Source organism: Mus musculus, chromosome 5 (genome assembly GCF_000001635.26).
Source record: "Mus musculus strain C57BL/6J chromosome 5, GRCm38.p6 C57BL/6J".
NCBI lineage: Eukaryota > Metazoa > Chordata > Mammalia > Rodentia > Muridae > Mus > Mus musculus.
In genome coordinates this window covers 90,510,813-90,535,083 of record NC_000071.6, presented here as the reverse complement: position 1 = coordinate 90,535,083, position 24,271 = coordinate 90,510,813, and the positions used below count along the sequence as shown (strand labels likewise).

The following is a 24,271-nucleotide window of genomic DNA, read 5'->3' as shown; positions in this document are numbered from 1 at the left end:
GATGGGAAGATCTCCCATGCTCATGGATTGGCAGGATTAATTTACTAAAAATGTCTATCCTGACGAAAGCAATCTACAAATTCAATGCAATCCCCACCAAAATCCCAACTCAATTCTTCACCGAGTTAGAAAGGGCAATTTGCAAATTCATCTAGAATAACAAAAAACCTAGGATTGCAAAAACCATCCTCAACAATAAAAGAACCTCTGGTGGAATCACCATGCCTGACCTCAACCTGTACTACAGAGCAATTGTGATAAAAACTGCATGGTACTGGTACAGCGACAGACAGGTAGATCAATAGAATAGAATTGAAGACCCAGAAATGAACCCACACACTTATGCTCACTTGATCTTTGACAAGGGAGCTAAAACCACCCAGTGGAAAAAAGACAGCACTTTCAACAAATGGTGCTGACAAAACTGGCGGTTGTCATGTAGAATGCAAATTGATCTATTCCTATCTCCTTGCACAAAGCTCAAGTCTAATTAGATCAAGGAACTCCACATAAAACCAGAGACACTAAAACTTATAGAGGAGAAACTGGGGAAAAGCCTTGAAGATATGGGCACAAGGGAAAAATTCCTGAACAGAACAGCAATGGGTTGTGCTGTAAGATCAAGAATCGACAAATGGGACCTCATAAAATTGCAAAGCTTCTGTAAGGCAAAAGACACTGCCAATAAGACAAAAAGGCCACCAACAGATTGGGAAAGGATTTTTACCAATCCTAAATCTGATAATATCCAATATATAAAAAGAACTCAAGAAGCTAGACTCCAGAAAACCAAATAACCCTATTAAAAAATGGAGTGCAGAGCTGAACAAAGAATTCTTAACTGAGGAATACCGAATGACTGAGAAGGGCCTGAAAAAATGTTCAATATCCTTAATCATCAGGAAAATGCAAATCAAAACAACACTGAGATTCCACCTCACACCAGTCAAAATGGCTAAGATCAAAAAATTTATGTGACAGGAAATACTGGCGAGGATGTGGAGAAAGAGGAACACTCCTCCATTGCTGGTGGGATTGCAAGCTGGTACAACCACTTTGGCAATCAGTTTGGCAGTTTCTCAGAAAATTGGACATAGTACTACCCAAAGATCCAGCAAAACCTCTCCTAGGCATATACCCAGAAGATGTTCCAACTTGTAATAAGGACACATGCTCCACTATGTTCATAGCAGCCTTATTTGTAATAGCCAGAAACTGTAAAGAAACCAGATGTCCCTCAACAGAAGAATGGATTCAGAAAATGTGGTACATTTACACAATGAATTTATAAAATTCTTAGGCAAATGGATGGATCTGGAGGATATCATCCTGAGTGAGATAACCCAATCACAAAAGAACACACATGATATTCACTCACTGATAAGTAGATATAAGCCCAGAAACTTAGAATACCCAAGATACAACTTGCAAAATACATGAAACTCAAGAAGAAGGAAGACCAAAGTGTGGATACTTCATTCCTTCTTAGAATGGGGAATGAAATACCCATAGAAGGAATTACAGAGACAAAGTTCATAGCAGAGCCTGAAGGAAAGACCATCCAGAGACTGCCCCACTTGGAGATCCACCCCATAAACAACCTCCAAACCCAGTCACTAGGCAGATGCCAACAAGAGCCTGCTGACAGGAGCCTGATATAACTGTCTCCTGGGAGGCTCTGCCAGTGCCTGGCAAATACAGAAGTGGATGCTCTCATTCATCTATTGAATGGAACACAGGGCCCCTAATGAAGGAGCTAGAGAAAGTACCCAAGGAGCTAAATGGGTCTGCAACCCTATAGGAGGAACAACAATATGAACTAACCAGTACCCCCCAGAGCTATGTCTCTAGTTGCATATGTAGCAGAGGATGGCCTAGTCGGTCATCAATGGGAGGAGAGGTCCTAGGTCCTGTGAAGGCTCTATGCCCCAGTATAGGGGAATGCCAGGACCAGGAATGGGAATGAGTGGGTTGGGGAGCACGGGAAGAGGGGTGGAGGTAGGAGGTAGGGGATTTTCATAGGGAAAACTAGGAAAGGGAGTAACATTTGAAATGTAAATAAAGAAAATATCTAATAAAATAAATAAAAAATAAAAAAAAAAAAAAAAAAAAAAAAAAAAAAAAAAAAAAAAAAAAAAAAAAAAAAAAAATAAAATCCAAACAACTAGCAAAACAGCCTACAAAATTACAAGAATTGGGGAAAAACCCCATCAATTATAAGCCTAACTGTAAGCTCACCTATAAAGACACACAGACAGGTTGACTGGATTAAACATCTAAATCCAAGTATTTTTGTGTATGTGTATGTGTATGTGCATGTGTGTGTGCATGCATGTGTACATGTGTGTGTGTGTGTGTGTGTGTGTGTGTGTGTGTGTGTGTGTGTGTGTGTGTGTGATAAAACCAGAAGTGGTCATGGGAGATCTTAAGAGAAGGGGAGGTGAGAAGAAAGGGCAGTGAGAGTCACATGACTTAAAATCAGATGGAGAGTCACCACCCGACTGGGTTAGTCAATAGAACATGAGACTCTTAATCTCAGGGTTGTGGGTTTGAGCCCCACCTTGGGTGGGTACTGGTGCCTAAAGAAAGTGGACATAAGTCTGGAGATTGGAAAGGATTAAGAAGTTGACAGATATCTGGAGGCTAGAGAGGATTAGCTCTAGTGCCAAGAGAACATTTCATACACTGGGCAAAAAAGTCAGAATCCTATAAAATCGGATGGAGAAGAATTGTAGGGGAAAGCTGTGTGAAAACGGAGAGCAGACAGAATAGGGGAAGGCAATGGGACAGTAGGGTGAGAAAGAACAAAATTCAGAGGTGTGTAAATATTAAAATGTCATAACAAGCCCCATCACTTTGCACTGTTAAAAATAATAAAGCTGATAGTTCAACTTGACCCAGTGACGAGGATTCAGTTTTAGTCGTGTGGCTTCCAGTCCACTAATCTTTGCCTTGGGACACAGCTGGGCAGCCAAGCCTGTGACTTCTTAAGAGCAGAAACCCCAGAATCTGTCCCTTCCTCTGTCATTTTACCTGTGAATCTTGAACAAATCACATAACTTCTATATTTCTCAAAGTGCTCAGTCAAAGTATTGGGAAAATGGCACTTATTCTACATTTGGTTTTAGAATTAAAATGGACAATCTGAATAACATATTCAGCCTATTGCCTGGCACATATTTGGTGTTCAGTTAATGTAGCCATCATTATAACCAATCAATGTTTTTACTTAAAGGTGTACAGAATAGCTCAGGTACACGCCAGGATCTTTATAGCTGGTGAATTACAGTGCCTTATCCTTCCACCTGAGTTAGCCAGCATAAGAATGTCTTATTTTTTTATTTGCCTTCTAAACTTTTAATAAAGAGTTATAGTACTCAGCAAAGAACTTGTCCGGGTCAGAATCTCGTTCTTGACACACATTTTCGCTCTCAGTGAATTTGGCTTCTCTGAGAGATAAGCCCTCCGGTCTGTCGTCTTTATTTGCATTAATTATACAGGCTTCACGTTCTAGGGTCTTCTTTTCGCAGCACACTTTGATTTTACTTGAGATGGAATCTTGTTTTGAACAAATATGGTTCACAACCTGGCTCTGCATCAAATAAGAACAAGAGAAGTTGTGACTTTTTAGATTTTTGTCAGGAGTGCTCTTTCCATCCAAAAAGAACAGCTGCTCACAAAGCCAATCCTGTCCTGAAAGCAACATCAGCACTCACCCATCAACTCACTAGATAGATAATGGTCATTTAAATTTCACACTGACTTAATATTCAAGAAGTTTCACATTAGTGCAGCCGTTCCTCTCCCCCTTAGGATTTTAGGTCATATAGCTGTGAGAAAAAAAAAGTTCTATCATAAACTTACACCTGTTGTTAAATATTAGGTTATTAAGTACTTTCCCCTCACTCTTCTGGTACATTGATGTCTTTACTTTTTAAAAATTACTGTATTAATCTATTGAGTTTTAGGGGAGGGGACATACATGCCTGCCATGGCACATATGTAGAAGTTAGAAGACTACTTCTTTCCACCATAAGAGTCCTGAGGACCAAACCCAGGTCCTCAGCCTTGAAAGCATATGTCTTTACCCACCGAGCCATCCCTCTGATGTCACTGTCACCTTATTTTTTATTGTTGTTGCACCCCATGAGAGCTGTCTCTGCCTTCTGTGGTGGCTACTAAAGGTATAGCAACGCATCTCTGCTAGCCTAGATCTCCTGTGAACTAAATCTATCTTTCCAAGGACACAGCAAAACCGCTAACATTTGATGAGTGAATGAAAAATTGGTTAGGGGGCTAGAAAGATGACTCAAAGCTTGTAAGCACTGACTGATCTTGCAAAGGACCAGATTCTGTTCCCAGAACCCACATAGTAGATCATGACTGCCAGTAGCTCTTGTTCCAGAGGATCCGAAGCCACTGTCTTCTGTGAGCACTCATACAGATGTGGTGCACAAATACATATATGTGTACACAAATAGAAATTTTAAAAATCTCTTTTATAAAGGAAGGAAGGGACCGTCAAAGGAAGGGGAGCTAGACTATAGTGTTCTAAAGGGACAAAGGAGAAACTAGAATTGGAAGCTTAAGTGAGGAGGCAGGTGAGAGGGCAGAACAAAGAAAAGGATGTGGGGAGGGACAACTCCCTCAAGGGCCCTTGAAAAACCATGTGAGACCTACTGCTGCAGAATCTCCCTAAATACACATACATGTAGATATGCATACATGTAAATATGCATACATGTAAATGTACATGATTGTAAATATAGATACATGTGAATTTACATGCATTTAGATATACATACATGTAAATATACATATACATGAAAGGAATTTAAATGGAGTTACCATGTAATGAGAAAGAAAAATGCCCCAACTAGAAATCTTAGGCTAACAAGTTAAACCCCTAGTAATATGAATGGGTTACATCTTGTTGAGTTGTTGGCCAGTGGTGTCCCAACAGCCTCCCCCAAACAAAGGCTATTGCTGTGGGTTACCCCTCCACAGTCTGTTTGTAAGGCCCTACTGCTGAAGACACTACTTATTTATGTCATTGAACATGGAGAACTCTAGAAAGTGCCCAACTAGAAGTTTTACCCCTACTGACTGGCATATATGGTGCTGGAAGGTACTGTGTATTATCAAAGGAGGAAAGCAGTCATCAATATCACCTCAGTTACAAACCCTCTGCTCTATGGAACCAACCTGTCTGCAAGATATACTAATCTAATAGTGGCACAATTATTATGGAAGCAGTCACTTTTTTTGTTTTGTTTTGTTTTTTTTTTTGTTTGTTTGTTTGTTTTTGTTTTTCGAGACAGGGTTTCCCTGTGTAGCCCTGGCTGTCCTGGAACTCACTCTGTAGACCAGGCTGGCCTCGAACTCAGAAATCTGCCTGCCTCTGCCTCCTGAGTGCTGGGATTAAAGGCCTGCCCCACCACCGCCCGGCGGAAGCAGTCGCTTTTGATTTATTTATTTTTAATTGGATTTAAGTCCCACTCCAGGAGATGGGACACATACATGACACTACTAAAGAAGCTAAGGATGGAGACTAAGTAGGTCATGGGCCTAGGGGAAAACCTTCAACTATGGTTCCAGTAAACATGAATATAGCAATAAAATGACTCCTAATGACATATTGTTATAACTATAAATTAGTGCATCACTGAACCCTCATCAGAGAACCCTCTTCTTGCAGTAAATAACACAGAGACCCAGAACTGGAGCATGGGTAGAGAGTGTGAGCTTTATAATATGCTGGGTCGATGTAGCTGTCTCTTTTGAGACTATGCCAGGGCCTAGCAAACACAGAAGTGGATGCTCACAGTCAGCTAATGGATGGATCACAGGGCTCCCAATGGAGGAGCTAGAGAAAGTACCCAAGGAGCTAAAGGGATCTTCAACCCTATAGGTGGAACAACATTATGAACTAACCAGTACCCCTGAGCTCTTGACTCTAGCTGCATATGTATCAAAAGATGGCCTAGTCGGCCATCACTGGAAAGAGAGGCCCATTGGACACGCAGACTTTGTGTGCCCCGGTACAGGGGAACGCCAGGGCCAAAGGGGGGGAGTGGGTGGGTAGGGGAGTGGGGGTGGGTGGGTAAGGGGGACTTTTGGTATAGCATTGGAAATGTAAATGAGCTAAATACCTAATAAAAAATGGAAAAAAAAAATAATATGCTGGGTCCTGAATGGGATGTCTTTATCAAACCCTTCCCCTCAAAGATCCTGGATCTATGTGCAAGAGGAGGTAGAAAGACTTTAAGAGCCAGAGGTGGTATTTCTGAGAAAATAGCATCTTTCAGATACAGCAGAGGAAAGTGGACACACAGCTCCATCCCTAACCAAGAAGCTGTTTACAGATGACACCTGCTGGGAGAGAGAAAAATCATTTTTCTCCAGTGGAGGGATACTGGCTATATCAATCATACTGCAGAGCATGCTCCATGCTCAGGAGCAGCTGTTAGTCAACGTGTGTGTGTGTGTGTGTGTGTGTGTGTGTGTGTGTGTGTGTCCATGTCCTTTCTGCTTGTTTTGTTATTGCATTTGGATTTGTTTGGTTTGTTTATTTTTACTTTTATTTTCTGAGAGAAATAAAGGACACAAAGTTAAACAGGTAGGGAGAGGGGGAGGATGTGGTTGGTTGGGGGAGGGGAAAGAACGGGATCAAAGTATATTGTAAGGGGGAAAATGTCAATAACAAAGGAACCAAAGGCTGAATAGGAAATTAACTATTACAGAAACTACCAGCAAAGACTTCCCAGAAGAAGAAACTTTCTTTTTCATATAATTATTTCCATGTGGCTACTATAAAACTGAGGCTATTCAAATGATCAAACGTATGCCCTGTATAAGAGAGAAAGCCCTGCCTTGCCCCCATTCTCACCATTTATCGCTGCTCTTACCTCTACATAAAGCTTGGGGACAAGGCAACAAGGGTTACCTTAGCCACACAGGATGAATTTTGAAATCAGACCCAGCTCTTGGTCCCCTCTCCAGCTTCTCCTACACCTTCACCCTACCCCGTCCCACACTCTCTGGGTACTTCAAGCCTCCCTAACTTGACCCAATGTATTCCACTATCTGGAATCTTCTGGTAGACTCTGAGGGTGAAGGATGGGATGAGTCCGAGGCTAAGGTGAGAAATGGGATATAAATTGGTACCACATTTCCAGCATTCATAGCTCATCTGAAGCCAGCATCGTTTGAGGCCCAGCACTTTCTAATTTCCCAAGAATTCATTCCTATTTTCAGTTAATGACGATTGGATTTCTTGCATTTCACCATAAAGACATTAAAGGGAGGAAATCTGAAATACAATATGATCCCTTAGTTTCAGCTTCAAGCCATAGAAAATTTAAATTATTATGCTAGTTTAGTAAATTTGATTTAACATTATTAAACCCATATTCCCATAAACAACCAAATATTACAAAATAAATTATGAGTGGCATCCCTTTAACTGGGTTACAGTTGAGAATAAAATAATTTAGGAGGACATCTTCTGTCCACTGCTTAATTTGAAGCAGATATTTCCCAATACCTAAAATTCAAGTCATTTAAGTAATATACTGTCCTTACTGTAAGTAAAACAAATTTAAAACCATCACCATAAAGCTTAATTTTAATTAAGAAGAAAGCTGTGTATTTTTAATGAAATTGTATTGACTTTAAAGTGCCTGAACAATTTCAACTCTACAATATGTTTACCGGTATATTCCTTTAAAAATTCACTCTAAGGGTTATGAGATGCTGGGGTAGGAGCAAGAAGTGGGAAGATGTTGGTCAAGGACAAAATTTCAGATCTATAAGAGAAATCATTTCAGGAATTCTACTATAAATCATGATGACTATAGTTAATAATGCATGTCATATAATTTGAAAATTGTTAGGTAGATAAATTGAAAGTACTCTTACCACGAAAATATAAGTATGTGAGAATAACGTAGAAATCCGTATTAAGTCATTTGATTTAGTCATACTACAATGCACACATATTAAAATATTATACTTCATGCCATCAAAAATACACACACACATAGATGGATAGAAACATACATACATACATACATACATACATACATACATACATACATACATAGATTTGTCAGTTAGAAAGAAAGAAAGAGGGAGAGAGGGGGAAACTTCGAGGGGGAGAGAAGAAGGATCATTTGAAATTATTTGAAAAGACCTTAAGAAATCAAAGAAAGCAATTTTTAAAAATGTAACAGTAATGTCATTTTCTGTGGGTTCCTGGGGGCTTCTGATGTAAAGGAGAATAATTACTAATGACAGGAAGAGATGGGGGATGCTTGATAACAGGAGTTCTAGTCCAGTAAGGTCTCTGTTCACAGTTAGCTATTACATACTGTATGAAGAGCCAGAAGAGAGGAGCCTTGAAGTATCTAAACATACGGAAACAACAAACGGACAATGCCCAAGCTGATCACTATGCATTGTGCACATAAAGGTATCACAATATTATACCGAATCTCCTAACTATGAGAAATTTTATGTGGTAATTAGAATGTAAAAAATAAATATTAAAAATTATTGGATTTTGCTTTTTTTCAGAGGGTTAAGGTAAATCTTTTAAAGAAAATGTACCTGGCTTCGGATGCAGTGCACAACATCTCCTTCACAGCATCCTTCATACATGGAAGAAACATCTTCTAAGAGGGTGGTAAGGTCCTTAAATCCAATCTTGGGGAATTTTTTACTGAATACAGCAACGTTTCTGGAAAGATCATTGATAGAGCACTAAAATAATTTAAATAGACAATAAATAAAGAAGGCCTTTAATTAAGTTACACGCATTGTAGAAGGAGCAAGGGCAATTCATACCATGAGTTTTACACAGAATTCCTATCAAATAGCTGATAGTGCTGTTACAAGATCTATATCAGTGGCTCTCATCTTCTTTAATACAGTTCTTCAGGTTGTGATAAACCCAAATTATTTTCATTCCTACTTCATAACTGTGCATATCTGCTACTGCCATGAATCATAATATAAATACAGATATTTACTAATGGGTTACCCTTCGGTGACGCATTTGAAAGGATCATTCAACTCCCAGAGGGGTCACGATCCACAGGTTGAGAACTACTGGTCTATATGCTCTCTTGGGAAATCACAGGGTGTTATTTGGCTGTTACTACCCCCAATTCTGGATTCCAACTAGAAATGGCAAGAGAGGGGCTCTGTCTGCCATAATTACTACAGCCAAACATACCATGTGAGCTGACTGCAGTTATAGAAAACCCATCACATACACTTTCGAAATGTATTTCAGAACAGCCTCTTTTCCCTTGGCATCCTCCCATCCCTATGTCCTTAAGAATCAGAAAGACTACAAATAAAGTCATCAGCTACTTAACAGAAACAACAACAACCAAAAAAATAATAATATAATAATAATATGTGTCACAAGCAAAAACAAAAAAACAAAAAAACAAGAAACAATACAAAACTCACATAGAGTTTAAGACCTTGGGTCCAAACTTTATAAGGGCTCCACAAACATTTCTTTGATAAGAAGATGATGCTTTTAAATATTGTGTGATGGGAGCTGCCTGAAAGCAAAGAAAAATTCTGGTGAAACAAGACCAACATCTCACTGTTTTCTTAGTTTTTAATTACGTGTGTATCAACTATTCTGAAGATTTCCAGCTGCAGAAAGTACATGGGGAATTTTTATCTCAGTAAATGTGCATGTTGAGAAAAATATGCATCCTTGCCACATTACAAGGGTTGAGCTAGTATGTGTCATGACAGCATTGCATTTAGTAGAAGGTTTGTTGCAGCATGTCCCCTGAACATGGCTGTCACTACCGGCATGATTCTACCTTACTATTAATGGCAAAAGAAAGTTTGCCACAGACAGAAAGCATCCCATCAGCGTTTACCCTGAATATTTGTACACTTGGGCTTTCTTGCAATTTATAAGGGGAAACAAAACCAAGAGTGAGAACCTGGTAATTAGTGACTCTCTTTCAAGGTTTCCTGGTACACAGTACATTCCTATCAGTGAGTGCACTAATATAATATTGAATGTGGCAGACACGCTTTTTGTAATGCTGAATTTTAAGTCAAGATCCAGAACCCATGGCATAGGGCGATTCCTCATCCCCTTGATGAAATAAGTGTGGTACCCACCTTGGCTTGAAAGCAGGTGGCTTTCTGTTGCTGTTCACAACATGTGGTCGCTGCCTCCTCAAACCAAGCAGCCACGGCTAGAAGAACGGGGGCGAAGACAAAGGGGTTCCTTCTGGCAACCTCATACATATAGCTATAAAACATTAAGTTGTTTTTAAGGGGGAAGATGGGAAAGGGAGATGGAGAAGGTTGAATGATGACAAGGGAAAATGGGGGAGGGCATGAAAAGCAAATGAAGGGAAGGGTAAGAGAGAATTTTCTACTGCAGCAGTGTTCATTGAGAAGCTGAACCGGTCATTTCCAGCCCTTAAAGTTAGAGATGCTAACTCCAAATTAAGGATGGCATGGGCAGTTCTCATCCTGAACATCACTGTATGTATCCTTCTTCCTTCCCTTCCTGGGATGTAAGAAGCCTGTCTCGCTCTCCCCACCACATCAAAGAAAAAGTCATCTGAACACTGCATATCCAAGATTCAAGAACATCCTTAAGTTCAAACAAACTTGTGATTGTTTCAAAGCACAGTAGTCTTCCAGAGGGGTGGAGAAACAGCTTTCTTTCAGCATTCACTACACTATTGCAAAAAAATGGGCACTATATATTCAATAATGTAAGTCTTCCCATGGCAAAACTAGCAACTTCTCTTGCGAAGAAAATACTCCCATCCCATGTAGCCTAGCCATTCAGTGTTGGGCAAATACCTCTGCCCTGAGGATTATCACATGAAAAGACACTCAGCACCAATGTTGGAGTCTTAAAAGCAAGGTCCATAGCTACAGCCTCACTGAGCACAGGTACTGACCCAATAAACATGGAGTGAGTTTATGAATCAGCCAATTCACCAATAAACCCCAAACAAGCAGAAATAAGGAAAGGCTGAAGCTGTTTGGAAAATAAAACTATGGAGCTCAAAAAAGAAGAATAGATTTTAGCCCAACAAGAACAATACCTCAAATCCTTTTGATACCAAAATTAAACTTACAGGTGTAGAAAAGATTCACTGTTATTTTTATAAGCTTGGCATTTCTCTTCTGGATCCAGAGTGGGGAAAGGGGGCAAGAATCCTACATTAGCTTTCTTGTTGTAGAAGAAACAGAGTCTTCTTGGAAAGCCGGCTTTCCCGCAGCAATGAGAAAAGTTGTGCTTCTGCGGCAGTCCCTCCATGTCACATAACATGTCCTGGATAGCGTCATTCTGAACAATAAAGAAGACAATGTTCTGTCAGGGTCAGACTCTTTCTATCCACGGAGAAGGTGCAGTGGACACACAAAGGACAGTACCACCTTTGAGGAAAAGGTTCCAGCTATCTACAGGATGTCTTTACCTAAAGTCTTTGGAGAGCATCCCCCATATGGAGAAACATCATCCAACAACAAGCCTCCTTCACCTGGTACTATTTCTGCAATGTCTCCTTTGCAGTTCCGTAATAGACATTGTACCAGCAAGTTGTCACGTGCTCTTTAAGCTCGTTGGAAATGGATTCTGGGAACAAGGAGGCTCTCCCTTGTCTCAGACTCAAGGATGTTTATTTCAAGTGTCTTCTAAAAATCCCTGGCTGGGGCAAGCTGGCCATCTATTCCATGACAGGGAGAGAGGAGACCAGCAAACAGCTAAGAGCAGTAACGACACCATGCTCTTTCTAACAGAGGTTATTATTAAGGTTTGTCCCATGATACAAAAATGTCTGCAGTGGGACGAGAAGCTACATCCTCAGTCCTTGAGAGAGCTGAGGTCCTGGAAAACTCCAACTGGGAACACCAACAAAGCTTTTTCTTCCTAAAACACCTCCCCAGCCGTTTCTATTGAGTAGTGTAAGTGTCCAGTGGTGTTGAGTAGTTAAGGTGTCTGATGCTACCTTTGTTTGTTCTCTTTGGCTGGGTGGTTCCAGTCACTTCTACGAGATGCTGTAAGTGCCTGGTTTGATGATGTTTTTCTATCTATATGCTGCTCCTCTTTGCTCCTTTGTTTGTTTGTTTGTATTTTTGCTTGCTATATGCTTAGGAAAGTCTCCCCCTTTGAAACTGAAAGTGGCCATTATCGATTAGTCCAAGTACCAAACAACTTCCTCTGTGGATTTTCTTCTTATCTCCCAAAATCGAAAACTCAATGTGACTTTGGTCATGGTGTTCAACATTTTTTATTGGGATTCCATCTGGAATCAGTCCAGAAGAGAGAATGTGGGAGCAGAGCATGAGACAGTAAGAGGAGCAACTAAGAGCCCTGACCCTGTGCACGTATCTCAGAAGATCGCCCCTTCCTTTGAGGATGTGACTGTCAATAAGTCATAGGCATAGAGATCGAAAGTGCATAACTCAGTCTTCCCATGTACCGTAAGACAGAACTGTATTTCCCTTGAGAAAAGCACCTTATCCCAAATACTGAAAACAGCAAAATAACAATTATATGGCCAGGCTGGAGAGATGGCTCAACTCTTTGGGGTGCAGAGTGTTCTTGTAGAGAACCCACATGTGCTTCCCAGAACCCACGCTGTCAGCTCACAACTGCCTGTAACTAAGGCTTCGGAGAGTGGATGGCCTCTTCTGCCACTCACACACAATTAAACACAAAACCCTATGTGTCTAGAGCACCATTCTTAGACCTTGTTCAGATGAGACTCACAAGCAGTTACTTACAGCTGTCTTTGAACACTCTGGAAGTGTGTTGTCAGCCCAGCACCTATCCCTGTAATCCAGCATGACTTTCACCAGCGTTTCCACCTCATCAAAGGATGCTTCCTGGACATACTGGGAAAACGCGATGATGGCCCTGCAAGGGTTCATGAAGGGTACACAGTGATCTTCTGCAGAATTTCTACTTATGTCTAAAAATAACTCATAGAGACAGTGAATGGGTTTAATCTCTACACAACTGATATTTAACTAAATTATCTATGAGGAGCACTTGCCTTCCTGGAACATATCAGACAACAATACAATAAGTGTTATCATCAAAGGGAATCCAGAACAACTCACAGGTATGTCGTGTTCTCATCTATGAATTTCTGGGTAGCATTGAAATGATCTGAAAATCAAGGATATTTGGGTTATTACTTATCTTTATATTTTTACATTTTCCTAATAAGTAACTTTTCACGACATTCAAGTGTGAAACTATAAAAGGCTTATGGTGAAAATATTTTAACACATTTAATAAGGAAGGTGGATATCTCACTCTCTCATACACACACACATACACACACACAAATATGAGCCTTAATCACAGATGAGTATGTATTCAGAAGTTAGAATTTAATTTATTTGAATTTGTCTAAAACAGAGCAGAGTTTAGATTTTCCAGTGACTGTGTGTCATTTCTATGCAGCGTGTATGTCATTTATGACAAGAGAAGCCACGTGAAGATTAACTGATAGGTAATCTCCTCAAGACAAGGCTTGGTGACAGATATCATGCATCCATGGGTGGTGGCAGTCAGCACAGCTTTTAATGCTAGCCATGTGAGGTCCATCCAAAACCACAGATCCTTTCTCAGGGTATAGATTTGTTTGTCCACATAGACTACATTTTTGGAGTACTTATTTCTTTTTGAAATATTGATCTGGGCACTATGAAACCATCGTGAGTTATCAACTCAGCCACCTTCCTTGAACCTTGGCTTCCTGAGCACTCTCAGAGTAGGAGTAGCTTGTGCGCATGCACATAGAAGGAGTAGTTTGTGCACAGGGCTATGATCCAGTTTAGAATCAAGTTAGATATTCATCATGAATGAATGCTTTGTAATCCCTAAGTAAAGAATCAGAAAAGATTTCATGGGAGTTCCCTGTGAATTAATACAGAAGAAGAAGAAGAAGAAGAAGAAGAAGAAGAAGAAGAAGAAGAAGAAGAAGAAGAAGAAGAAGAAGAAGAAGAGGAAGAAGAGGAAGAAGAGGAAGAAGAGGAAGAAGAGGAAGAAGAGGAAGAAGAGGAAGAAGAGGAAGAAGAGGAGGAAGAAGAGGAAGAAGAGGAAGAAGAGGAAGAAGAAGAGGAAGAAGAGGAAGAAGAGGAAGAAGAGGAAGAAGAGGAAGAAGAGGAAGAAGAGGAAGAAGAGGAAGAAGAGGAAGAAGAAGAAGAAGAAGAAGAAGAAGAAGAAGAAGAAGAAGAAGAAGAAGAAGAAGAAGAAGAAGAAGAAGAAGAAGAAAAGAGAAGGAGGAGGAGGAGGAGAAGGAGAAGGAGAGGAAGAAGAAGAAGAAGAGGAGGAAGAGGAGGAGGAAGAGGAGAAGGAGAGGAGGAGAAGGAGAGGAGGAGGAGGAGGAGAAGAAGAAGAAGAAGAAGAAGAAGAAGAAGAAGAAGAAGAAGAAGAAGAAGAAGAAGAAGAAGAAGAAGAAGAAGAATGATATTTCAAAAATTAGCAAGAGAGTTAGGTGCCCAGTTTTATGTGTAGAGAAAATACATAAGAAAAACAAATATGTAAGGCAAGAAACCTTGAGACAAATTCTGGAGGCACAATCCATTTCATAAGAAGAATGAGGCCTCTTCTAGAGTTTGAGTTATGAGGATCTTGCATGTAAAACCAAGAAGTGTGGGCCTCAATTAGAAGCCATTGAGTTCTTCACATGGGAAAGGAACATGTTTACACAACAAGAAACACCGGGCACTGAAGCATACTATGTGCTGGGCCTTCCATTGGTGCCTAACAAATGGAAAGCGATAGGAACTACATGTCAAGTAGAAAGAAGGATAATCAGATGGGATAGAGTTGGAAGAGCATTGGGGGACTGTAGCGATTGTTCTATTGCAAAAAAACAAAAAACAGTAGGATCTGAATTTTGCTGGGAGTAATGCAAAGGAAAGTAAGCACAGACGCAAAACACGTTAAACAGACAAAGAGCATCAGGATCTGAAATGGGATGTTACATGAGGAGAGCAGAGGAGAACCTTAGGCGTTGCCATCTCATCGAGCCTGAGTCTGCTCTCACTGGCAGGTACCTCGCGGTCAGGACCACTGTGATATGCTGGATATGCTTGTGCAAATTATAATCATTTATTAATTTATTTTTAGGATTATATTATCATTACATCACTCTTCATTCTCCCGCCTGTGCTCCGGTTTACCCCTCCTTGCTCTTTTTCAAATGCATGGCCTCTTTTTCATTAATTGATCAATTGTTGTTATATACATTATATATATTTATGTATTCTTTAATACATAGATACAACCTTATCAGTCTGTATAATGCCACTTAAGTATATGTTTTCTGGGCTGACATTAAGCCAATTACATTCATGTGCAGAAGATGTGGCTTTCTGGCCAGAAGGATTTAAAAGGACCTTCCTCTGGATAGGAAAATTTTAAAGTTTCTCCATTTGGTAAAATGTAAAAATTGTTCTTTCCTCCAGGTTGACACTCCTTACGTAGTCTGTTGCTGTGGGTATGTAACAAACAGCTGAAGGAGAAATCAAGGTCTCATATACCCCGAGGGCATTTATTATCTACTTGGGAGACATACTGGACAACCAAAAATAGTTTATAAAGATTGTATATAAATGTTTATGCATGTGTATGTATGTGAGTGTGTACATATGTATGCATATATACTGTATTTATGTTATTCTGTTAGACTAAAAATATCCACCATAAAAAATTCTAACAGTTTGAAGTCCAAATTACATCTCAAGACAATACTATTCAGACCGTTGGCCGTTTCTAACTGCTAACATCCTGTAGAATAGATAATATGACAACCAAAATGTAAATCTATAGTGGGTTGTTTGCAATTACTGAAGAGTATACATACACTAAGAAATGAGAGGAAAAATAAATTAAACCACAGGAATAATTAAAGTTTTAAAAGCTAAAGAAAAGTAATTCCCCTAACTTAGCATTCCTGGTAATACACAAGTAAACTTACCTACGTCCTGAGGCTTTGTGGGTAGGGCTAGGGATTCAGTCAAAGGCAACAGGAAAAAAATAAAACCTGTAAGTTTTAAGTGTCTCATGTTTGAATTTTAGAAAAAGGTCATGCATTTAAAGGAGCAATGTGACTGGGGAAAAGAGGCACAACTTTTTATAGTATTCTTTGACCTAACATTTGTTAAAAAGTAACTTAGTTAATCTATTTCTGAAATACATAGGCTTTTTTTTTTCGGTCCTGGTGCAAATTTCTAGGTAATTATTAACTAGGGGAAAAATTATGCTGTGTTTCACTGAGGAAAAAAAAATCTGCTGAATTGGAATAAAAAACCAAACCAGCCCACAGGGTAAGAATAATCCTCCTTCCAAAAGTTGTAACATACTCCAAATGTTAAAGAAGAAAAGACTAGCTAACACATCAAAACATTAAGTTAAGTTTCTGGGGCCTGAGAGGTAGCTCAGTCCAAAAGTGCTTGCCTGACAGGTAGGAAGACCGGAGCCTAGTCTCCAAAGCTGTGTAAAGGCATTCCAATGCACGCGTCTCACCCCAGTCCTGAGAAATACAGCCAGGCAGTTCCCTGTGACTCTCAGGCCAGCCTGTCTACACCATTTTATGATGTTCAGGCCACTGAGAGACCTAAGGCATACACGCACACACACACACACACACACACACACACACACACACACACACACACACAGTGGACAACTGAGAAACAGAGCTAGAAGTTGTCCTCTGGCTTCCACAGAAATACACGTATGTGCAGGTTTACACACATGCACACAAACTCGCCAACATAAAATAGTACTTTCACTTGTAATCAAAGAAAATTAAAATAAGTTTTCTAAGTCTGTAGAAACAGGACAAAGATAACAGCAAAAATATTGAATTCTGGAAATATGTAGAAAAAATAAGTGCTCATATACCCAAAGCTTTTAGAAAAGAAGTTTTTAGTGACGGTTGATAATCTTAAAATATTAATGCCAATTGAACCAATCCCTTGAATTCTGGGGCTATACTGAGATCTTGACTCTGTATGTTGAATCTTTTTTCAGTCCATAGAATTATCTGTGGTCCTGCCATGCCTGGCCTTCAGTATGTTGAGCTGTATCCTTTTCGCAGTTGATTTGAATTATTTGGTCAGGAATGGATGTTTAAACTCACCAAGCCATTTCCTGGGTCTTTCGAGATGCTCACAAGGGTTGTGTTCTTTTTCTGTATTGCAGTGTGCCATCTTTATTACTGTGTGTGTGCTCAGACATTTTTCATCGCTAAAGAAAACCTCGCTGGATCACAGTGACTGATGCTTTTGACGTGCTGCTGAAATCCACTTCCTCAGGAACCTTGCTAAGGGTTTTTTTTTCTCACAGGATTACCAGACCATAATTTTTTTCAGTGTACTTCAGTGGCTTTGGTACCAGGTTAATGTGGGGTCCTTATAAAAAATAAAAAACAGCCAGGCATGGTGGTGGCACAAACCTTTAATCACAGCACTTGGAGGCAGAGGTAGGTTCTCTGCGGGCTCCAGAGAACAAGGTGTGTGTGTGTGTGTGTGTGTGTGTGTGTGTGTGTGTGTGTGTGTGTGTAAAACCAGAGCTATATGTTGATAGATAATACATACACACACACACACACACACATATATGTATATATATCCAGCCAAAGCTATACATTGGGACTCTGTCTTTTTTTTTTTTTTTTTTTTTGGTTTTTCGAGACAGGGTTTCTCTGTATAGCCCTGGCTGTCCTGGAACTCACTTTATAGACCAGGCTGGCCTCGAACCCAGAAATCTGCCTGTCTCTGCCTCCCGAGTGCTGGGATTAAAGGTGTGCACCACCACGCCCGGTGACTCTGTCTTAGCAAAACAAAATAAAATGAGTTTGTAAGTTTTCACACACACAAATGAGTTAATAGAAAGAAAGAGAGAGAAGGGAGGGAGGGAGGGAGGAAGGAAGGGAGGGAGGGAGGGAGGGAGGCAGGAAGGCAGGAAGGCAGGAAGGCAGGAAGGCAGGAAGGCAGGAAGGCAGGAAGGCAGGAAGGCAGGAAGGCAGGAAGGCAGGAAGGAAGGAAGGAAGGAAGGAAGGAAGGAAGGAAGGAAGGAAGGAAGGAAGGAAGGAAGGAAAGACAGATGATACAATAGCTTCCGTCCCAAAGGGAATCAGAGAGAGTTGATTCCAGACCTAATGAGTGGAAATGGCCTGGGTGCACGGATTTGTGTCACCCCAAACACCACATTCCGATGTAATAGAGACTTTATGAAGTTTTCATTGCAGCAGAACAAAGAAAGTCATAAATCGAGGATAAATCAAGGGTTTGTATTTTGTTTCTTTGTTTGTTTGTTGGCTTTTTTTTTTTTTTTTAGATTTATGATGAAAACAGCAAGCAGCAGGCACGTTACAGTAAAATGTCAAAGTCTCTTTGAGGAGCCTCAGATGTTACCTGATGAGACACTTTAGCTTTTGAGGTGGTAGAGAGGAGGGTTCTGTTTGCCCGTTTTACCCCGACAATCCCAGTGATGTTAGGTCGGATGCAGGTGGACCTTAAAGCCTAGTTTAACAACAGAGTGATTTTGCTGTGGACCTGCACCATCCCAGCTCTCCACAGTCATCAATCAGCCTTGCAGTGTCCTTAACTCAGGTGATTTCTTTTGCTGGAAGCTTCACTTTATAAATGTTTTCACCATGTTTGGATTTTGTGGGTGTTTGATCATGATTGGCACTCGTTTGTAGTAGAATCCAGCTGTGCAGACACCCAACAGCTGTCCTGGCACTGTTAAATAGAATGCTCTGTGTACTCCTCTTAAGTTTGTTTAGTCTGAACTGTAATTTAAATGTAAAATTTTCTGTCTGGAGGTGGGAAATCGAATCCATCTCTCCTCTCAGGCCCATTGATATGCTATGATATATTTATAATTTGCACATCTTCCTGTTATATTTAATATGGCCTTTCCTCTGGGGATTCATAATAACCGCAGGGTCATTTTTGAGTCGAGGTTAAGTTGGTCAAGAGGCCATTGCAATGAAATAAGAGAACAATAGAACGATAGTAGGCTGATGGTAATGATGGCAGAACTGTTGATCAATGCTGAGCAGGAGGAAGGGAGGATCGCAGGACTCTCACCTGTGATCCGGAAGTCTCTCTTTTCTGCTTCTTCCCAGTTGCAAGAGCTCTCTGGAGGTGGTCCGCTACAGAGAAAGTGGAATGATAGCTGCAAAGAGGACTCTCAGGGAGGACTCTGTGATGGGCCATCATCCAAACCGGTGGATCTGTGGTGATGCAGCTTTTGGGATCTGCCAATTGCAGTAAGTAAACTTTGACCCATGCCCTGTAAGCCTAGACACTGAGATTTGTCACAGGTGTCCTCGATGGGGTGAGACCTTGTTCCTGTCTCCCCAGAAGAGTGAACACAACACTGGCTGCTTTGCTCTTTGCTGGTTGTATGGTTGCCTTCTCATCTCTTCATACCGCTTTTGAGGTAAAGCCTTTTTGTCCCCGTATTCTGTGCCTGAGCTCTCTTGGTTCCATTGTGTGGAATATCTGTTCTCATCCCTTCGTTCTCTGGCTATGTGTGCTCTCAAACGGGAAGTAAATCTCACAAACAGCATACAGTTAGCTCTTTTTGAAATCCAGGCAGCCAGTCTGTATTTTTTAAATTGAATTTAATCCATTTACATTCAGGGTAATGATTCAAAGATAAGCACACACTACTGCAGTTTTATTCATTGTTTTCTGGTGGGGTTGTAAGTACTTTCTTCCTTATTTGCTTGTCTTCGTTTGCAGATTTATAACTTTCCGAAACACTATTTTTTTAAAAAAAAATCTGTTTTAGCTTTTATGACTACATGAAAGATTCTGGTTTTATGATCTCCTTCTCTTTAAAGATATACAATAGCAATTGAGTCTCTCTGTCTTTGGTGGTGTGTTTCAGGATATTTGATCACACTGTGAACACCTGGATTGTTATTTACTGAGGAGAAAAAAAAATTGTTTCTAGTTGTGTGGCTCACCCCTTAAGCATGTACCTTTCTTTAATCCCTCTGGCTGGAATACAGACATGCCCCCAGTACACACCTTCAATCCCAAACAATGAAGGTGAAGTTAGTATGTAGAAGGAAGCACCCATGTTTGAAAGTGACATCTAATTGAGTAGCAGAGAAAGTGACAAATCAGAGAAATATTTGACAGAAGATCTGCCCAAGTATCATAAGAAGAGAGGGGCAAAGGAAGCTACCCGAGAGGCAGTGCAGAGAGCAGGGGAGAAGAGGAAGAGAGAAGAGGGTAGAGAGTGGTAGGAGAAGGAGGAGAGGGGAGAGGAAAGGAAGGAGGCAGTTTAACTGGGATAGTTTTATAGAGACAGGCTGAAGAGAGAACAAGCTAGACACAGGTGAAGACAGAATGAGCCAGAGAGTGAGAAGGAACGAGAAGATTATAACAGATTGACAAAGTTAGTATGAGGTCAAGCAGAGCAGGTCAGGAAAGGCTGAGAGAGAGAGAAGTCAGTTTGAATCAGTAAGTCTAGAGAGGAGTTTGAGCCAGAACAGCTGAGTTTAAATAACCAGAGAGAGCTCAGAAAGAACTAGAAAGGGTAAACTTTTTCAGCAGTAAGTCTCAGAGCCTAAAAACATTCTAGACCTAGATTAGATAGTACGAAGGCTAGAAGCTTCCAGGAGGATGCCTAGATTAGCAGTCTGAGGCAGTAAGCCTGCCTTAGAGACAATCACTTTGGGAGTATAAAAGTGACTTTTACAGTGATGTAAACATTCCTTCTTCTGAACTGTTACTGTGCATTCAAGGAAGAAGCCACCATCCTAGACTCTTGAGTATCCTTGGACATGAATAGAGCTTCAGTTTTGATGTTAGCCTGGAAGTATCAGGGCTGGGGGTGAGGCATCTGCCAACTTCTTCAGCTCTCAGTGTTTGCTGTCAGGTTCTCTAGTGAGGCTGGCCTACTACCTCTGTTGTAAAAACAGGTAGGGCTGCTGGCTGAGCCCCACTATTTAGTGAGATCACTGGTGGGCTCTGAAATCAAACAGATATGCTGCTGTCTGGCTACTGCAATCTCTCTACTCTAGCAGGCTGCAGGCTATACTCCCCAGAGGCTCAGAGGTTTGAACAGTTGGTCTCTAGCTCTTAGCATTAGAGTGTGTGTGTGTGTGTGTGTGTGTGTGTGTGTGTGTGTGTGTGTGTGTTGTAAAGCCTCTTGAAAACATATCATTAAGAATGTAGGCCATACTCGATGACAGGGAACCTATACTTGACACTGCCAACATGGCCAAGAGCCTGAGATTAGACAGGTCATGGGCTTAGGGGAAAGCTGGAACTACTAAAGGAACATAGCAATAAAATGACCCACCCATGACATAATTCCATATCTGTAGGTCAGTGCCCCACTCAGCCTACAGCAGAGAAGCTCCTTCTGAAAGTAAGTGGGGATTAACAAAGAGATTCACAATTGGACAAGGTGTGGAGAATGAGGGACAACTTTAGAGAACTCAGTTCTAGATGGCTCCATCACCTCAAGGGTCAGGGAACTGTGTGGAGAGGAAGCAAAGTGCTAAGAGCCAGAGATGATGGCTGACTAAAGGGAAACTGCATCTTCCAGACACAGCAAGATTGTTGCACATATGAGAGATCACAGACTGTGGCAGTATACATAAGGCCTGCACAGGTTCAAGCATGATGGAGTCCTAACACTGAGAGGGAGAAGCAGACACGGGGTCCTACTCCTGACCAAGAAGCTATCTGCAATTGATACCCACTAGCAAGGAGAACATCACTTTTCTTCAGTGGACTCTGAGTGTATCAAGTACTACACTCCAAGGTATTCTCCATGCCCAAGACTGGTCAGCCAACACAAAACTCATGCAATGGTTTTTTTTGTGGACTTTGCTGGTTTCATTTTGCTTTGTTGTGGCAATGGTCTTTTGCTTGTTTGTTTTGATTATCATTTGTGTATGTGTGTTTTTTTAAAGACAGGAGAAAATAGAACATAAAGTTAGATGGTTAGGGAGGCAGAGGATCAGGGAAGAATTCAGAGAGGGGAAAAACCTGATCAAAATATGTAGCATAAATTTTTCCAATAAAATAATAAAATCAGATTATCACTATTTTTAAAAAAAAAAGAATATAGGCCACTAGAGAATATCTCTTGGAGGTTATAGCTTGATCACTCTTCTGGATTTTTATGTTTGATTCCTGGTCAACTTCATGCAACAAGAAGCTGTAACTGCTCCTGCCCCACAGAGTGAACCTTTGGCCATGCCTTCTCCACCAGGATAAACTCTGAGCCCTTGTTACATGAGCCAAAACAAAATCTCCCTCCCATTGCTTCTGTCGGGTGTTGTGCCCCAGAGCTGTGACTCGGATGCCCAGCCATGTGCACTCTGCACTTAAGGAGGGTTGAAGTCTGGCTTCCGTATCAGACAGAGTTGCTGCTTAAGTCAGACAAGAACAGAAACTGCTGTCTATAAAAGTCGCATCCGTAGCTCACTTCCATGCCCTGGGCTGGCCTGTGAGGCTGGGTTAAGTTGGTATTTCTATTTCTAGATTGGGTATGGTAATACCCCACCCTCTGTAGCAATTCACATAGAGGACACCAGGGTACGACCTAGAGCCAGATGTTGGAGATGACTCAGCCAGGTTGGGATTCTCTCTTTTAGTAATATAATGTTCAGTCTATAGGGGGTAATAAATATGCAATTTTAAGTCTGCAAAATTTTGAGTGGATTTAGTGAGTCAGAATCATTGAAGTACAGTTGATACATACTTAAACTGCACATATTTAAAGTGACAAGGATTTATGTAGAACTATTATCACAATCAAGATGTGAAACTGTATCCAGCACCTCCAAAAGCACCCAGGGCCTTTTGTAATCTCTCACCCCAGCCTCACCATTCCTTGCTCCCCCAGACAAACCATGGTCTGCATCGTATGGTTATACAATGATCTATATTCTATATTTTTGTATGAATAGAGTAATAAAATGTGCACTCTATCATCTTACTCTTCATTAGTAGTTCTAGAGAGTTGTAGTCATGCTATCTGATATGTCAGTTACCCTTCTTTCCTAAGTAGTATTTCGTTGGGTAAATATGAATATCCCATGGTCAGCTCACCCATTGTACAATATTGTTGCTGTCAATTTTAAGTCATTTCAGGTAAAGCTTGAACACCTATGTGCATTTCTTTGTATAAACATAGACACCTCCTGTGGGGTGCATATCTAAGAACAGAATGTCTGTATATAGTGTATATGTGTTTATAAGAAAGAACCAAATTGTCTCACAAATAGGTGGACTATTTTACATCCTCATAGGCAATGTGTGAATTCTAACCCTTTTGACAATTGATATAGATGGTGTTTTAATTACAACCATTCTAATAACTACGTGATTGCGTTTCATTTTACTTTTAATTAGTGATATTTGGCATATTTTGTGTTTTTTTTTGTTTGAGGCTTTTGTTTGCTTATTTGGTTGGTTTTACCATTATTCTCTCTTGGTAAACCTTAGATAAGGGGGTTGGTTAGTTACTGTTTCTATTTTATTGCAATGCTTCCTTGCTCGTTGTTTGGTCTTGAGAGTTGGTCAATATCACCTGGGTATGAGTAAGCTCTTGTCACACATGTGTTGACTACCTATGCTTTACAAAAGTACTGCGCGCTATCTTGGATTCATCTTTTTCATTCTGTTAGTGATGCCTTCTAGAGTTGAATAACACTTTCAATTTATTTCTTTATGGATTATACTTTAGATCTTATATTTAAGGATGTGACTACTTCTCAAACCAAAGTATTTTCTCTGAAAGTTTTGTAATTTTGGATTTCACATTATGATTCACTTTGGCTTGTTATGTGTGGTACAAAGCAGAGCTCTCCGTTCTCCAGGCACTCAGAGTTCCAATTTTTTCAGAACCATTTGTTAGAAAAGCTCTTCCCTTGCCTGAGGTTTTCCCTGTCATGTTTCCCAAAGATCAGTTCTCCATATTTGAGCGAGTTCTTTTCTGACCACTTAATTCTGTTATGATGACCAGTTCATCTATATTTAGACAAATGTTCTATCTTTGTTTCTGTAGGTTTATAAAAATCCTTAAAATATAAAGTCATATTGGCCCTGATATTTCCTTCCTTTTGAGGGGTTATTTTAGTCATGGTCCATCGCTTCCATTTCTGTCTGAATTGTGCAATCAAATTGTCAATTTCTAAAATACAATACAATAAAATAAATTCTTGGATTCTGACTGGGATTTCACTAAATCAAACTT

The 24,271-nt window shown here is 40.4% G+C and overlaps 1 protein-coding gene across 1 annotated transcript in view; it reads right to left on the bottom strand.

Moving 5' to 3' along the window:
* Positions 1-16,135, bottom strand: part of Afm (afamin) — a 34,596-nt gene extending 18,461 nt beyond the window's left edge. Inside the window, exons 1-8 of the mRNA NM_145146.2 lie at positions 16,005-16,135; positions 13,132-13,180; positions 12,793-12,925; positions 11,142-11,353; positions 10,162-10,294; positions 9,481-9,578; positions 8,611-8,740; positions 3,378-3,592 (exon numbers count right to left, since the gene is read on the bottom strand). Of these exons, the coding sequence (NP_660128.2) occupies positions 3,378-3,592; positions 8,611-8,740; positions 9,481-9,578; positions 10,162-10,294; positions 11,142-11,353; positions 12,793-12,925; positions 13,132-13,180; positions 16,005-16,092 (1,058 nt within the window). The 5' untranslated portion in view covers positions 16,093-16,135. The remainder of the gene's footprint in view (positions 1-3,377; positions 3,593-8,610; positions 8,741-9,480; positions 9,579-10,161; positions 10,295-11,141; positions 11,354-12,792; positions 12,926-13,131; positions 13,181-16,004) is intronic.
* Between the last annotated feature and the right edge of the window lie 8,136 nt (positions 16,136-24,271).